This window comes from Melanerpes formicivorus, unplaced genomic scaffold (genome assembly GCF_026170545.1).
Source record: "Melanerpes formicivorus ecotype bairdi unplaced genomic scaffold, bMelFor1.0.p_v2 SCAF_72, whole genome shotgun sequence".
In the NCBI taxonomy this organism is placed as follows: Eukaryota; Metazoa; Chordata; class Aves; order Piciformes; family Picidae; genus Melanerpes; species Melanerpes formicivorus.
Window position 1 is genome coordinate 1,815,792 of NW_027142424.1, and position 17,416 is coordinate 1,833,207.

At 50.9% G+C, this 17,416-nt stretch overlaps 1 protein-coding gene across 1 annotated transcript; it reads left to right on the forward strand.

Annotated features, from left to right (window-relative positions):
- Positions 1–465: 465 nt before the first annotated feature.
- Positions 466–15,132, forward strand: TMEM116 (transmembrane protein 116). Its single transcript, XM_068163379.1, has 11 exons — positions 466–600; positions 815–861; positions 990–1,053; positions 5,434–5,565; positions 9,427–9,531; positions 11,618–11,667; positions 12,407–12,490; positions 12,572–12,710; positions 13,650–13,794; positions 13,898–13,971; positions 14,540–15,132. The coding sequence occupies exons 1-11, from the start codon at positions 553–555 to the stop codon at positions 14,738–14,740; spliced, it is 1,089 nt and encodes a 362-aa protein (XP_068019480.1). The 5' UTR covers positions 466–552; the 3' UTR covers positions 14,741–15,132.
- The last annotated feature ends 2,284 nt before the right edge of the window (positions 15,133–17,416 follow it).

A 17,416-nucleotide genomic window follows, 5' to 3' on the forward strand; every position in this document is an offset into this window, starting at 1 on the left:
TGCAAGGATTAGGCGCAGGGCTGATGATCAGAGCTCCAAGCTGAGGCTCAGGTTCAAGTTCAAAGCCTGACCTCAAATGGTCGCAGCGGGCGCGCGGCCACCCGGCGCGCGTCCCCTCGGAGCCGCCGCCCGCGCGCTCCTTCAAGCGGCGTCCCGCCCCCGGCCGCCTGTGGCGTCACGAAGAGGCGGTGCTAGAGGGAGCCCTCTGCCAACTTACTGTGTGGGAAGCTAAGCAGGGTCGCTTCGGGTCGGCTCCTGGAGGGGTGGCCGAGAATGCACTCCGCCGCAGTATCTAGTACCCGGTGAGCCCTCCCGCCTGCGTCGTGTTCTGCGTCCCGATGGGGATGCACGGCGGCAGAGGCACGGGTTGCCGCTTCCCGAGACGCTAGCCACGTCGCTCCTTTGGGTCAGCCCCTCTCTCTGACCGGGAGCTCCGCAGAGCCCGACAGCGGGGGACCGGCCCCGGGGCGGGCCGGGCGTGGGGTGGCCCCGGGGCGGAGCGCGGGCGGTCCCGCAGCCCCGGGAGCGGTGCGGCGGCGGCGGTGGGTCCCCATGGACCTCCCGACGGAGGCGGCCCGGCTGGACGGGGACTGGCAGGAGGTGAGCGAGTCCCGCCGGCACCGTGACCCTCGGTGCCGGCACCGGGACTGTCCTCTCTGTATGCCCCCCGTCTACCCCATGCCCTCCTCTCCTGCCCCGGGGACAGCGGGCTGGGACCGGCTCCCACCGCTTCTGGGCTGCCCCCAGAGCCCCCGGCGTGTCCGTGGGGTCATGTCCCGCTGAGTCCACTCGTCCTTTCCCCCCCCCCCCCCAGGTCTACTCGGCTCTGCAGTGGATCCAGTTCACCATGGCCATGCTCAGGTACAAGGCGCTGCTAACCCCGCGTCCCTGGGATAGAATTCCTCTTGCAACCGTGATTTTCTCCAGGGAAAACAGAAATCCCACGTCCCAGATGTGCTCCTGTTCCAATCTCTGCTTTGTTTTCTCAGCGTCGTAGGTTCCAGCTCAATCATTGCTTATGCTGTCTTCCAAAACACCGTGCGGTCCCCCGAGGTAAGGTCTGAGCCTCCTTCTCGTTCCTCAGTTTAAGATGTTGGTACCTTGCAAATAGAGCCAACACCTGCCTGGCTAGGAGCAACTGCAGGTCTTGGGGTTATGTGATTAAACCTTGTTTAACATCTGGGAAGCAAAGGGCTTGGTGAGGATTTGGCTTTTCACCTGTGAGAGGACTTGAAGGGACTCACCTTGAGCTGTACCCATGCAGGGCAAAACAGGTTCCTTAGCTCCATGCTTTCTGTTGCTCCAGGAAATTCCTCCAGCTGTTCCTGTGAGCAGGGATTTGCTAGTACATCCTCCTCTGTGGGGCAAAATGCCTGGAGGACTGTGGAACTGTGTCCAAAGCTGCTGAGGTACAAATTGGAGATGTCTCTGTAGGAAATGTATTTACAGGGGTTGGTCTTTGGGTATCTCTGAGTATTTTTTTCCAGGCAGATGTGCTACTGAAACTGCTAAAGGTCAACAGTGCTGCAAGGTTCAGCTAAAAGGGGACCATGCTGGTGAGCAGATGATTGTGCTGGACCCTACAGTGGGAATTTGGAGCATTCATCCTGACCATGCACAGGATCCATAAACATTTCTGATGCTGAAGCAATGGGACTGAGGCAAAAGTGTCCCTTGAGATGGGACTGTCCACACATGCACATGGGATCTGACATCCATGTAGTGCCTGGCACATCCCAATGGCATCACACATGCAGGTTGTGTCTTCTGGGAATCCTGTGTCTGGACTTTGTTGGACATGCTCAGCAGGTGGCTGCCACATGCACCATAGACCTTCATCCCAGGCCTGCCAAGCTTTTGCTGTCCACCTCTCTCTGTCCAGGATTTAGTGGAGGCAATGCACAGAGCTGATCTGTGTGAAGCTGAGGTTGGTTGACCAGGATTTGAAGACATCTGGCAGCCCAGTCTGTGGACCATACAGATAACAGGTTACTGCTAAGAGCAGGAGGACAGTGGATATGGCAGCCTAGTAACCAAGCTGTGTTTGTACTTCCCTCATCATCAATGGTCTTTGTGCATCATGGGGTTGAGCTGCAGCCCAGGACTTCCAGCAAATGCAGTGTATTACCCCAGAGAAGGAAGATGTACAGCCAAGCTAAAGGCTGACACACTGTTGGATGGAGAAGAGTGGGATGGAGAATGTGTCCAAGCATGCAGGGCAGTCCTGCTCCCAGGCAGCCAGCCTCCTGGGCACCCTCTTCCCAGCACAGGCAAGATCTCTGTGTGTTCCCAGGGAGGAATGAAAGCTGGGACTTCACTTTAGTGCTGGGGTGCAAAACCTAGTTTGAGCTTGTGCTGTGCAAAGTGCCGCATCTCCTGCACCTGAAGAGCTCTGTGGTTCTCTCCTGGGGTCATCCTCTCCGGTATATGATGTGGAGCTGAGTTTGGCAGGTGTCCCAGTGTGACTCAGCAGCCCTCCACGGCTAGCAGCCTGCATTGCTCAGGAGCCCTTGTGCTATTAGTCATATGATGTGGCTGTGGCTTGGGAGCTGCACTCTAGCTGCATGAGAGCCACTCATGGCTCCAGGTCACAGATGGACCCTTCCTGCTTGAGGGAGCCCAGATGTTTCTGCTGAGATTATTTCTGCAAATCTGGATAGGAGAGATGGATACCAGCTGGAGGGACTGGTCTGCATCAGGCTCCCAGGCTGCCAGGGCAGATCTGTCGCTGGTATTTCAGACGTGGCAAAATCTTCAGTAACTTCCCCATTGCCTTGTCCCCGTGGTTCTGGTCTTGAGTGGAAATCTGTAGACAAAGGGGCTGGAAGAGACCCATACCAAAGCTAGCCACAAACATCTTATTCCCCAAGTCATGAGGCTCCAGAGCAAAATGTTTAAAAATAAACAGCTCTGGAGGCTGGGAGGAGAACAGTGTCATAAACACTTCCCCTCCTGCCCCCAGCCTAGAAAATCAAATTTTGCATTCTTGAGGCTTGTTTTCTGTCTCCACGGAGTCATTAAAAGTCTTCAGGCTGAGCTAAATCGTTCAGAAGAGAAGACGGAAAGCAACACGCAAAGGATTTCCTCTGGCATGTCAACAGGTTGTGTGCAGGCAGATGTCCCTGGGCAGGGGCCAGACAGGGCTGGACCAGCATGTATGCTCCAGCCTGGCAGCTCATCTGAATCCTTATGGCTTCACATCCCCTTCCTCTATTTTATAAATACCATTTGCTGTTTGTCTTTTCCCTTTTGCAAGCAAGGGCTGTGCTGCCTCTCACTCACCACTATGTCGCCTCTTTTTTGCATTTAGGTTTGTGCCAAAATAGCTCCTCAACCAAACAGCAGTGCCTGACTACAGGGACACTTGTTTCTAGAGGAAAAGGTCACCTGCTTGATTGCAAAAGTTGCTGCTTTGCTTATTTTGGAGCACGTTTTGGGTTAACCTGCCATGCTCACAAACTGGACGGTGTCCTCAGCCTGCCATGCCAGGGTTTCAAATCTGCAGCAGTGAGGAAAAGCTGGGTTAAAAAAAGACATTTGTGAATGCAAAAATGTGCAAACCAGCTGCAGATGTTTAGCTGGCAACAGCAGTTTGACTTACTATGTTGCTGGGTTGGATGGTCCACGTGCAGAACTGGAAGGAGACAAGATGGTTTGAGGAGAGAAATCCTGCAGAGAGCAGAGGACCTGCAGAGAGCAGAGGACCTGCAGAGAGCAGAGGACCTGCAGAGAGCAGAGGACCTGCAGAGAGCAGAGGACCTGCAGAGAGCAGAGGACCTGCAGAGAGCAGAGGACCTGCAGAGAGCAGAGGACCTGCAGAGAGCAGAGGACCTGCAGAGAGCAGAGGACCTGCAGAGAGCAGAGGACCTGCAGAGAGCAGAGGACCTGCAGAGAGCAGAGGACCTGCAGAGAGCAGAGGACCTGCAGAGAGCAGAGGACCTGCAGAGAGCAGAGGACCTGCAGAGAGCAGAGGACCTGCAGAGAGCAGAGGACCTGCAGAGAGCAGAGGACCTGCAGAGAGCAGAGGACCTGCAGAGAGCAGAGGACCTGCAGAGAGCAGAGGACCTGCAGAGAGCAGAGGACCTGCAGAGAGCAGAGGACCCGCTGCCCCTTCCAGTGAGGGGGCAGCAAGACCAGGCAAATCTCCATCAGCCTGTTCCATAAGGACAGTTCTGGTTCCATCAGATCTACTTTCTCAAGCTCTTTCTCCTTGCTCACAGGATCAAGACAAGTGTCACACAACACGAGCGGCAAATACTTACTTAAAGGACAATACTGAGGGGGGTGAAAAAAAGCTCAGTTCTATGGAGAAAAAAAGGTGAAAACCAAGACCTCCTGAAAGGTTTCCCTGCTGTGTTTAGCATTATCATTTCCTGCAGAGAATTTTTAAAAAGGAGAAGAGAAGGGGGGGTGGGGGGGTGGGAAAAGAAGCCATAATTTTCTCTCCAGGATGCTGAAAATTAGGTAGCAAAGACTCCAATTAAGAATCCAGATAATTAGGCTGCTTTTCCAGGGCGTCTGTTCTCCCACTAACAACAAAAATGTTGGCTGGAATTCTGCACAAATGTTTTCCTACAGTGTTTACAGTCCTTTTGGCCAGTGCCTGCAAACTGGAAATGGGCTGGAAACTGCCATTAGAGGAGATGTGACTCTGTTCCAGCAAGACGCAGCGTGCGGTGGAGGGACTACTGGCTCCGGTGGTGAAAACTAATCTGGCATGCAAAATAGATTCAGCCTGAGTCACCAACTGAAATGTCATGAAACACAGGGGAAAATGTCTGTTGGAAGTTATTTCGGGGCTGAAGAAGGGCTTGTGTTTACCCAAAGCTTGATTTCCTCTATCAAGTTCATCTAATCAATAACATTGCTTCTCCCTCCCCTTCTGCCAAATGGTAACATTCTGGTTACAGAATCACAGAATGTTAAGGGCTGGAAGGGACCTGGGGAGATCATGTAGTCCAACACCCCTGCCAAAGCAGGATCACCTATACCAGGAACTCATCCAGGGGGGTCTTGAATACCTCCAGAGAAGGAGACTCCACAACAGAATACAGAATTAACCAGGTTGGAAAAGACCTTCGAGATCATCAAGCCCAACCTATCACTCAATACCATCTAATCAACTAAACCATGGCACTAAGTGCCTCATCCAGGCTCTTTTTAAACACTTGCAGCCTGTTCCAGTGTTCTGTCACCCTCACAGATTTGATGCTGCCTTTAGGTCCTGGGGTGCTGCTAGTGGCAGAAAGGGGGAGCAGAGCAGGCTTTCTGCATTGAAACAAGGATCAGCATGCGTTTTGTTCCCAAGGAGAGGTGCCCTCTCAGAAGAGGTGGAAGCCTATTTAGATGAGGGGGTGAAAGGACTGCTGTATGTGGTTGTAGAAGTGTTGTGGCTACCACCCAGCCCTACTAACCAACTGCCCTTCTTCCCAGGTTCGTCCGCTTTTCTACCTGAGTCTCTCTGACCTATTTGTGGGCATCTGCTGGCTTGCTGGGGCTCTCCTTTATAGCACACCAACCTCCAAGCAGGACCTTATTTGCTACAACCTGCAGGCAACAGGACAAGTGAGTAGTCTTGGCATCACCATTCATGCTGTTACTGGGCACCCTCGGCCATAATCAGCCTCTCTGGTGATAAGAGCGTGGCCTTCGGGGACTGTTTCTAGACAGGCTTTGGCAGGGACTCCCTTTGTGAACCTGACTTATTAGATCATTTTGTGTGTTAAACGGAGATAATGATGCTTGGGTTGAGGGAGGCAATGAGGAAGGCAAAGAGAGCGTGAGGTTTTGTGGCTGCCACATTTGGGTTGTTTGTGTAAAGTGAATAGATTGGTCTTAACCTGTTTCCTGTTGGACCCAAGCCAATGATGATGTCAGTGCCTCTTGCACAGCAGCTTTTCTATTCCTCTTCATGCTTCCTCCATCCTGGGCAGGATCAGACACAGTCTGTGATTCGCTTGAACTCAGAATATAACATACTCAAACAGCTCTGCTCCCGCTGACCTGGCCCCATCCCCCCTCAAACAATCCTAAGGATGCTCAGGACCTGCTCCGTCAGCACAAGCTCAGCCCCATGCCCCAGTGACTCAGCTGCTTTCCAGCTGATTTTGTGTATTGGAGCCTAATTGGAGTGGAGGGGTGGAGATAGGCATTTTCCTGGCAGTTTGCTTTTGTCTCAGCAAGTTCCCGTGTCAGCACTGGGCTCTGCAAATCAGAAAACCCAGCAGGGTGTGGCCAAGCTGGGGCCAGGGCAGTGGTTTCCAAGTGGTGGGCTCTGGGCTGAACAGTTTCGTTTTCAAGAGACCCACAAATGCCTGTCTGGGAAGAGCAAGTGGCTGTCCAAGCACTGATGTGTGTTGTGTGGGCCTGGGCAGCTTCCTGGGAGCATGATGGTTCCCACAGATGGGAACGGAAAATGTCCTCACTAAGAGGTAGCGTCTGAAGCTGAAGAGGTTCTTCATTGACCTCAGAGAGCACAGGGAAGCACCTGCATGTGCAGAATGGAAATGTTCACACTGTAGTGTGTCTGGGCACAGGTTCCTCCACCCCAGGGTTGTTCCAACATCTGCTCTTGTGGGTAAAACCATAATACTCGTGATGGTGAGAGCAGCTGTTCCACTCCTGGCTTATCTCTTGCTCTCCTGCGCTGCTAGGGAAGCACCACAATATATTCACGTTGAGGGAGCAGTGGTGTGTGGGGAACTTGGCCACTTGGGAGTGATTCAGAACAGTATCAAAGATGAGTTTTAGGTGATGGTTCAGGGGAAAAGGAGAAGAGCTTGTGAGAGGCTTTACAGAGCCAGAAGGTAGAAGGATCATGTGGGACTGCAGATGTTTCTGAGCTCTTCCCCTTGCAGCTTTGCCTGAGGGCTGCTGTGATCTTTTTATGGCCTGGAGAAGACAGGTTGCATTGTGGAGAAAGCAAGCTGGATATAGACAATACAACATCATTAATCAGCAGAGACATTGCAAGTATTCTATGCTCCCATGCGTTTCTGGCTCTTTTCTGCCCCTGTGGCCACCAGCAAAGGAAGAGGACAAAGTGGGAGCTTTACTTCCCCCCTGGGAAAGGCAACACCTGTAGAAAGAGCTGGCTTTGGGCCAGTCCTGGCAGGGCTTGCCTTTGCCTCAGCCCCACAGATGACAGTCAAGGTGCTGTCATGGGGTGAGTAGGGTGCCTGCCACATCCCAACCTCAGCCACAGGGTCACTGGGCTCTCCACTGCATGCCACCAACAGACCACCCAGGTCCCAGTGGCAGGAGGACTGCCAGGGTGGCAGAACCGGCTTGTGTCTGGCAGGAGCTGTCACTGCTGTTTGCTCTGGGAGAAATTAAAACAAACGGAGGCCTTGCCATGGCAACTGTGCCTGCGGGGTGCACGTGACAGTGCAGGACACCTCCTTACCCCAGCAATGCCCTTGCCTGGTGGGAACACCTTGTGCATAAGTAGGAGCCAGCAAAAGGTTTAACCAGCAGCTTCTCCAGAGTACAAGTGATCTGTAACCAAATGAAATCAGTAAATGTCTCCTGGCCCCATTCTGCTCTGGCTGAGTGGAGAAGTCTCACAAGGGTGGCATTCCAGAGTGCCTCGTTGCACCCAAATGCCTAGAAGACAGGCTCAGGACTGCTCAGCAGTGGTGTTTGCAGATGGCAGCCCTTGGAGAGTCTCACACTTCAGTCTTTGTGGTGTGGTTGTCTTGAGGGACTGCCAGAGCAGGGCACCAGGTTGTTGACCATCATTTTATCACGAGGGGTTGATATTGCAGGACATGGAACTGCCCCAGCATCCACCCCATGCTGTAGAGGAGATGACTTGCTCTCCTGGACTTCCCCTGTTTCAGCCCCAGACTCTTGGTTGATTTTGAATGTAAATACTGCTCCCTTCTGCTGCCCCTTGACTTTGGTGTCTCCTCCTCCCTTTGCATTTGCACAGCAGCAATCAACTCCAGAACAGAGACTGTGTTATAACTGCACAATTCCCCCACTTTCTTCCAGTTCAGTTCCAGTGCCCTAATAACGTGCTGGCAGGCTCTGCTCACACTGGTGAGCACAATGAGGAGCCACCCAAGTGTTATAATGAGGGACTCCCACGTCTCCCAGCCCTTACTTCATGTCCTCATGGTGAGCGCTGAAGGACTGTTCACAGCCCCAAAGCCGGAGCTCAGGAGAACAGAACTCCCTTGGCTTTCTGCTGGCAATTTCACAACTGGCTTTTGGTTGCCTGTGCTGACATTTTTTGAGCTTCTGTATACCATTTTGACGTGCAAGAGCAGGATCTTTGTGGATTGTTTTGATGACCTTCTCTGGAAGTAATTGAAGGGCAACAAACCCTCATTAAACCTCGTCTAATGAGCTGGAAAGTCACTGCAATGTTCCTGCTGCAACATCGCAGCCCCTTGGACCCAGCCTCTTCCAAATCAGCCAAGAGCATGTGCAACCTCAGTGAAGGAGACTATGGTTATTGAGTGACTGCTTCCCTGGATGTAGATGATATCAGGGTGGCAAACCTCTGCTCCTTTGGCCTCTTTGGCAAAGGATAGGAAACCCACAGTAAAAAATTCGCTTGTCCAGCCCTTCCTCTTTGCCCCTGAGGCTTGGGTTTCCTGCAACAAACTCAGCACACACATAGATATGTTGTGATTAGGCAGCTCTGGTTATTCCTGTCCTCCTGGAGCAAGCAGAAAGAAATGCAAGAGCGAGCTTTGGGTTTTTTCTAACAGGAAATTTTACTTACTTGGTCTCCCCTCAAGCTGGAATTGAGGGCTGAGAAATTTTCTGGGAAACAATCTTCTCTCTCTTTTCTCTCCTCATTTTTTTTTCATGAGAGTAAAAAGGGCTTTTGGGGTGTTCACTCAGGCTTTGAGCAGATCTCCTCTGCCCCCACTTTCCTCTTTAGACACTATTGTGTGCCGTTTCCGTCAATTCAGTGCGCAGTAAGGTCACGAGTGGAGAAGCAAATCTTTGGTGCTGCATCTTGTGTCGTGTTTCCTAGTGGATGTGGAGAGGATCCAAGTGCCTTGAAACTCTTTGTTGCCTAGATTTGGACCAAAAGAAGAAAAAAAAAAGGGATCCAGGTCACAAAGATTTGTGTTTTTAAAGACAGCTGATGCTGGCATTAGTTCTTCCCAGGGGCAAAGTGAAGCTGCCTCTGTGTGCTCTGAGGTGGGAACCCCTCCTCTATCTGGATCTTCCCAGTTGATGTCCCACTGTGACCCCAGTAAGACTGTGCAGGACTCTCACCTTTGGCAGTCCATTGCAGTGTCCATAGAATCAGAATCATTTTGGCTGGAAGAGACCTTTAAGATCAAGTCCAACCATTACGGTCCTCCAACCATTTGGCATCCTGCATCTGGCTGCGGGCTTTGGCTGTGACCTTAACGTGCTACAAGAACCATTATTGTTTGTATTATTGTTTGTATTCCTCAGGTATTCTATATGGCCTCTTTTCTATACACTGTCAACTACACCTGGCATCTCTACATGGACCTAAAGATGAAATACAACCAGAACCTTTTCAGGATGCCCTCCCAGGTGAGTGGGACTGATGTGCACATCGATGACTGTCACAACCCAATGTGCATGTCACAGCCTAACAATTACTTGGTCCCAAGATCGAGCTGTGGGGTTGTGATGGGCTCTGGGAGGTGCATCCATGACATTCTATCTCACCACAAGGACTTTGAAGGCTCTTCTGCCCCACCACTGTATGAGCTGATGTATCTTGCCCACTGAGGCCAGCAGAGTTACTGCTGGGTTTGCTGTAGGATCTCAGTGGAAGATTAGGCTTGAAGATCAAAGCAGGTGAAGGAGAGTTGCAGTGTATGCCTCAGAGCAGAGAAAGCTCAGGACTGGATATTGGTGAAGTTCTCTTGCAGTTGGAAGAACACCAGTTTGCACCACCTGAGTAACTGAGTGCTTTTGCTGCCACTGCCTGCAGAGGGGACAGGAAAGCAAAGGGTGTCTGGACAGCCTGGAGTGGAGAATTGATAACTTCTGCCCTGCCCAGGTGTCACCCAGCGTTTGAGAGTGTCAGTGAGTGTTGTGAGAGGCTGAGATAAGAGGTGTGACTGAAGTGAGCCAGTATTAAGGAGCTGCTGGCTCTGTGAACTGGGGCCAGGACTCACTTCATCACCACTGGCCTTTACACAAGCCCTTCAGGGAGCCAGTGAGACCGCTGGGAACTGAGGGACAAGGACAGGGCCCTCAGGAAAACACTCTCTGTGCTGCAGGCTGAGCAAACACTCCACACACCACCTGACCAACGTCTCTCCTTGCAGCTGTTTCACTCCTCACACCTGGCAAACAGGGAGGCACCCCCATGGCTGGGGCTGCTGTGTGGTTGCTGATGTGTTGCTTCAAGATGACAGACTCCTTATTCAGCTCTTCCCATTGAACTCATCAGCTCCACCAGTTCCTGTTCCCAGTGGAACATCCACCTCAGTGGGGTATTGTGCTAGCAGACATGGAAGTGGACTTGCTCTGCTTTTGGACAGTTTGTGATCATACTGTGTCATTACTGCATTGTGTCAGCAAGGAATTTTGTTTGGTTCAGCTATTTTGTTTGGTTCAGCTATTTTGTTTGGTTCAGCTATCTGAAGTGGGCTACAGGAGCACTGGAGAGGGACTTTTTACCAAGGCATGGAGTGACAGGATGAGGGGTGATGGCTTTAAACTGGAAGAAGCTGGATTGACATTAGACATTAGGAAGAAATTCCTCCCCATGAGGGTGGTAAGGCACTGGAACAGGTTGGCCAAAGAAGTTGTGGAGGCTTCAAGCCAGGTTAGATAGGGCCTTGAGTAACTTGGTCTAGTAGGAGGTGTCCCTGCCCATGATAGGGGGGTCGGAACTAGATGATTCTTAAGGTCCCTTCCAACCCAAACCATTCCATGGTTCTATCTCTAGCCTTTCTCTTCCCCAGGGATTTGCTGTGCAGAGCAAACTTTGTATCCCAGACATTCCATGTTTGGTTCAGGAGAAGCAGGCTGAGCAGATCAGTCTGTATTGGAATTGCCCTTGTCCATAGGGCTTGAATCAACTGGCAGGACTGGGTTCCTTCTTGCTGCACTCTCATTTGAAACACAACTCTTCCCATGAGTTCCCCACCACTACAGCTGTGCTTACGTTGTATTGTCGTAGCTGGTGCATGGATGCCAGCTGCCAAGGTACATTTCCTGGTGAGCAAAGACCAGGACGCTCCAAAGAGCCTGCATTTCTTCACCGGAACATGAAGTGTCTGAGCAACTGGGCCAGGTAAAATGAATGAGCAGAACAAACAATGAGTCAGTCACACCAGAGGGGTCATCGAGTAAGGTACCTCAGGATACTCATCAAGTGTCTGCTCCATGTGCAGCTCCAAGATTCCTTCTCCAATCCTCTGGTGTTGAAGGATAAGTCAGTTCCCAGGTAGAAGCTTCTGTTGTTTCTGTTGCGAAGCAGCACAGACTGAACTTGGAGGTGTTGGTTCAGCAGGGAGCTGAACAAACATTTGTGCTTGGTCTGGGGCTTAATCAGCATCTGAAAAGCCCTCAGCTGCTGGAGTGCTTCCTGGGAGCTGGTTCCTCTGAGCCAGTGGCTGGAAGGAAACAATGGTTTAATGAAGCTCTTTGGCTTTTGCAGGTTGTAGGCTACGCGAGTTGCATTGGCCGGATAGCCACCATCTTATCCAGGTAAGAGCTAGTTCTCTTGGGCAGGATGATGTGGCTTTGGTGAACTCTTCTGTGCTGCCCTGGGCTTCCTATTTATTTGGAAGCAAGTTTGCTACAACCTCTAAAGCTCACCACTAACAGTGGAGTGACCTAATGAACTCAGAGTAAGAGGTTTTGGATGTCTTTCTTGGGGGTTGGACTAAGATGACCTCCAGAGGTCCCTGCCAGCCCCCAACCATTCTGTGATTCTCTGTGATTTGCCAGGGAAGTTATATATTAGGATGGCCTCAGGTGGCACCAGAGGAGGTTTAGTTTGGATATCAGGAAAAATTTCTTCACTGCAAGAGTGGTCAGGCATTGGAACAGGTTGCCCAGGGAAGTGGTGGAGTCCCCATCCCTGGGGGTGTTCAAGAAACGTGTGGCCATGGCACTTTGGGACACGGTTTGCTGGCCATGGTGCTGTTGGGTTGATGATGGTTGGACTTGATGACCTTGGAGGTCTTTTTCAACTCAACCAGTTCTATGATTCTATAACTACAATAAATCTATGGACTTTTCAGAAGGTGCTATTTCCTTCATGGCTGAAAGCACAGCAAAGCTAAGTTAGCAAAGCTGGTAACCCACTCTTCCAGATCACAGTTAATCTCTATTTTTATGCCTTCTTAGAGTGACAAAAGACAAATCAAGTAGTGTTTGGCTGGGGAGGGGAGCAGTGCAGTGCCATAACTCCCAGCTTTGCTGTTGTCCTTTCTCCTCATAGCCTGATCCCTTTCCTTCTCATGGTGCCTGTGTTCTGCCTGGGCAACATCAGTAATTGCTACCAGAACTTCAGCCAGAAGCATGGGTAAGCTTCATCCATCTCTGAAAGAGCCTCACTGCTGATGAGTCCTGGCAGGAGATCAGGCTCTTCCCTTTCTCCTTTCAGATGTCTCCTGATGCACATGGAAATAGCTGACCCCACCAATGAGCTACAGACCCTGAGTGGCTCCATTTGCCATGCGATGCATTTCTATGGTGTTGGAGTCTTCCTCATTTCCTTTCTGATCAGCTTTGTAGCTATTCTGGTAAGAAACAGAATCCTTCCACACTACCTGTTGCACCCAGTCAATCAGTGTGAGATGAGTTGTGGAATCTCCATCTCTAGAGACTTTCGAGACATGTCTGGATGCTTTCCTGTGTGACCTGCCCTAGGTGATCTTCCTTTGGCAGGGAGGTTGGATTTGATCTCCAGAGGGTCCCCTCCAACCCCTACCATTCTATGATTCATTCAATGATTCTATGATTTTCCCCTTTTCATCCTTACAGCTTTGCTTGGATGGTAGCAGAGGCCAGGCAATGTCAGAAGAACTTGTATGGTGCCACTTTCCTTTTGGAAGGGGTGGTAGGGGAGGGAAAAATATCATTGTGCCACCATATAAATCCATCTGGAGTCCTGTGTTCTGTCAGCCCATCCCAAAAGGGGTTTAGCAAGTAGAGAAGGCTCAGAGCGTGGCAGCAGAGATCACTCACTGCATGGGTCAACAAGAGCCCAGATCAGGTCAGTCTTCAGTTCAGAAAAGGTCATGCTCAAAGCAACTACTCCAGCCCAGAGAGCACGCTGAGGAAGGAGATTTAGGTTGGATATTAGGAACAACTTCTTCCCCAAAACGTTTCTCAAGGCCTGGACCTTGAGTGGCGGAGTCCCCATTCTTGGAAGGGTTTCAAAGCTGTGTAGATGTGGTGCTGAGGGCCATGGTTTAGTGGTGACCTGGCAGTGCTGGGTTAATGGTTGGACTTGATGATCTTAAATGTCTCTTCTAATCAGAATGATTCTATGATTCCATGGAAAGGTTTGTTAGATTGAAATGGGATCCTCTCTCCTGGAGGAACAAGCCAGATCAGAGCATGTGCACAATCAATCACAGAATCACAGGCTGGTTTGGGTTGGAAGAGACCTTCATCTAGTCCAATCCCCTTGGAGCAAGCAGGGACATCTTTAACAGTGTGTGCTTGTTCTCTTTTAGGTCGTACTCAGTCAAGCCCGAGGTTTGTACAAAAGGTTTGTGACCTCCACAGGATTCCTGGGGGATCAGCAGTGGGCTGTGATTAAGATGGTAGAACAACGAATGGTTTTTTACCCTGTCGCGTTCTTCTGCTGCTGGGCCCCAGGTTAGCAGAGAGCTCAGCTCCTCCCACAGCATTCCCCTGGGACACAGCGCCTGAGGGTCAGAGATTAAAGTGATGCCCTCTTGTCCTCCACCCCTTTCCACAGCTGTCCTCCTTGGCATATTGAAGCTGGCTGGTTCAGCAAACAGCAAGATCTACATGGCTCTTCTGATTCTGCAGGTAAGTGTCTTCTTCTGCAGCCTCTGATGTTTTGCCTTCTCTGCTTGGTCAGGGATATTTGTGTTTGGCTGCTTCTAGTCTACCAGTCAAAGTGTGTCATAAAGGTCACAGTGATCAGCCCAAGCCTGAGTGATGCTTTTGATAGTACCTTATTAGTTGGTTTAGGTTTCTTACAGGTTGAAAAGGTCTTAGAAACCAAAATCACATCATGGAAGCTGCAGAACATAAGCCTAGAGGCTGCACTTTGAGTACTGGGTTCAGTTTTGGGGCTCTCACTACAAGAAGGACATTGAGGGGCTGGAGCTGGTCCAAAGATGGGCAACAAAGCTGGTGAAGGATCTGGAGAACAGGGCTGGTGAGGAGCAGCTGAGGGAACTGGGCTTGTTTAGTCTGGAGGAGTCTGAGGGGAGACTTCATTGCTCTCTACAACTCCTTGAAAGGAAGTAAAACCCATGGAAATGGCAGGCTTGGCCTGAGGTGCCAGGTTTGGCAGCCTGGTAGGGAGTCATGGAGCACCACAGTGCTGACTGACAAGAACAGCCCTGATTTCCTCTGTGTTCTCTCCCAGGCTCTCACAGCAGCTTCCCAGGGGCTTCTGAACTGCATGGTGTATGGCTGGACACAACATGTCTTCCTCTCCCTCAAGCGCAAGGCCTGCCGGGACGTGGACACACAGACTCCTCTCCTGCGCTCCCAGAAGAAGTTCTACGCCAGCACGCTCCCCACCAGCCCCTCAGATGCTGAGGGGTCCACCTCCACCCTGCTCTGATGAATCCCTTCCTCGAGGGAGACCAGGCGGAGTCCTGACGAGGTCTCACCGTGTTTTAGCCAGTATGGGACTGTCTTCTACAACCTGCCCTGCCAGCAGCAGTGTCAGTGCTGGAGGAGCCTGAGCAGGTCTGTTGGAGAGAGACACTTCAGTGAAGATAGTTATTTATTTGCCAGGTGTGGATGGACTGTAACTGGAGCTTTTAACCGTGGTAAACCTTTAGCACAGAACTTTCTCCTCGTGGACATCTCTCTAGACAGGCAGCAGATTGTGTGTAACAGCTCGGAGGTGTGGTACAGCTCCTCTGAGGAGCAGGTGGGCAAAGGACGTTTTACTTCTCAAAGTCTTTGCTGTTACAAATCAGCAGTAAAGCAAAGGTGAATATTTTTCAAGCTCTGAGTTTTTTCATTCACTGTAAAACCGAGGGCATGGACCCACCCCCCACGCTGGCCAACTGCAAGGAATGGAAAATTGGGAAGCAGGGTGAAAACAAAATCAGCCCTTGCTTCCATGCCTCAACTTTCTGCACGATTCCCTTCTCTTCCTCATTTGAATTCCCCCTTCTGTGGCCACCAGGAGTAGGGAAGTGATCATGCCCCTGTACTCAGCAATATCTGAGGCCACACCCCAAATATTTGCTTCAGTTTTGCACCCCTCACTCTGAGAAGGACATTGAGGTCCTGGACTGGTCCTGGTCCAGAGAAGAGCAACAAAGCTGGTAAAGGGTCTGGAGAATAGGGCTGGTGGGGAGCAGCTGAGGGAACTGGGGCTATTCAGCCTGGAGAAAAGGAGGGGAACCTTCTGGGTCTCTACAGCTCCCTGAAAGAAGGCTAGAGTCTAGGTGGGGGTCAGTCTCTTCTCCCAAGTAACAATCAATAGGATAAGAGGAAATGGCCTCAAGCACTCTCAGGGGAGGTTTAGGTTGAATAGTAGAAAAAAAAGGTCTTTCCTGCAAGAGTGGTCAGATAGGGTAAGAGGCTGCCCAGAGAGGTGGTGGAGTCACCATCCCTGGAGGTGGTCCAAAAATCTGTGTAGACATGGCACTTTGGGGCATGGTTTAGTGGACATGGTGGTGTTGGATTGATGGTTAGACTTGAGGAGCTTAGATTATTTTCCAGCCTTGGTGATGTCTGTACTCTCCTAGATGCTCAAGTAAATTGTTCACTAAGGTCCTACAGAAAAACAAGCAGATCTGTAGCTGCACTGGAAGCAGCTCTCCAGCTTTTAGACTCCATCTTCCACCAGCTTTGCTCTCTGGGTCCAACCCAAAGTTATTTACGTAGTTGGTAATACAAGAAGAGGAAATACTCAGCTCTTATGTAATTAACTCTCATGGAATTTACAGTTTCCTTGTGTAAATGACACTGTGGGAAAGCTCCTGGGGCTAACAGTCCAGTTTCAGGGGCCTCTAGTCCTTTCCAAACCTCAGCTGCTGTGTTTCCCACTGCTCTCATGGCTTTTTAAACATCATCTTTTTATAGGGCTACAATGGTGCTGAGGGAACTGGAACACCTCTTTTATGAGGAAAGGCTGAGAGAAGTGGGGTTTCTCAGTCTGAAAAGAACACAATGAGGGGGGAATCTCATCTGTGCTGATCAATACTTTAAGTGTGTGTGGCAGGAGGATGGCACCAGCCTTGTTTCAGTGGTGCTCAGTGACAGGACAATGGCATGAGAAGTTCCATCTGAACATGAACACCTGGAAGGCCTGGAACACAAGCCCTAGGAGGAGAGGCTGAGGGAGCTGAGCTTGTCTAGCAAGGCTCAGGGGAGACCTCATTGCTGTCTACAACTACCTGAAGGGAGGTTGTAGCCAGGTGGGGGTCAGTCTGCTCTCCCAGGCAACCAGCAACAGAACGAGGGAACACAGTTTCAAGTTGTGCCAGGGGAGGTTCAGGCTGGATATTAGGAAGAAGTTCTTCACAGAGAGAGTGATTTGCCATTGGAATGGGCTGCCCAGGGAGGTGGTGGAGTTGCCATCCCTGGAGATCTTCAAGAAAAGACTGGATGAGGCACTTAGTGCCATGGTCTAGTTGACTGGATAGGGCTGGGTGATAGGTTGGACTGGATGATCTTGGAGGTCTCTTCCAACCTGGTTGATTCTATGAGGAGGCACTTCTTGAATTTAAGGAGCCCTGGAGCAGGCTGCCCAGAGAGGTTGTGTAGTCTCCTTCTCTGGAAAGAGTCCAAAGCCACCTGGACACTGGGATGCTGGGCACACTGCTCTGGGTGATCCTGCTTTAGGAGGGGGTGGGGTGGACTAGGTGACCTCCAGAGGTCCCTTCCATCCCCAACCATCCTGTGATTCATCCAATATGCCTTTCTCTTTCTCTTTCATGCTCTTCCTCAGCTACCTGTCCACCAGGAAAGTAGAATACACCTTGCAACAGAGCAAAGCAGAGCAGGGAACGACCTGGCCTGGGGGGTGGAAACCACAGAGAGCTATTCTTGAAGCTGCAATGGAAGGGCCCAAGGAGCAACCATTTCTTCAGCCCCATTTCAAATGGAAATATTCCACAGACAGGATAGGACACATCCCCCACTGCATGGGCAGGAGTAAGCAGCACATCAAATGCATCCATAACTAAGAGCCTGATGCACCCTGCTTGGGCTGACCCCAATCAGAGGGAGTGTGATGCCAGCGATGCTACAGCAATTTGTTTAAAAGGGGATTAAA

Bases quoted from the DNA above. Each gene is read 5' to 3' on its own strand.
- TMEM116 (XM_068163379.1), top strand. From the start codon at position 553: ATGGACCTCCCGACGGAGGCGGCCCGGCTGGACGGGGACTGGCAGGAG. The intron at 601-814 runs GTGAGCGAGTCC...CCCCCCCCCCAG, and splicing joins TGGACGGGGACTGGCAGGAG to GTCTACTCGGCTCTGCAGTG. The intron at 11,668-12,406 runs GTAAGAGCTAGT...TTCTCCTCATAG, and splicing joins ATAGCCACCATCTTATCCAG to CCTGATCCCTTTCCTTCTCA.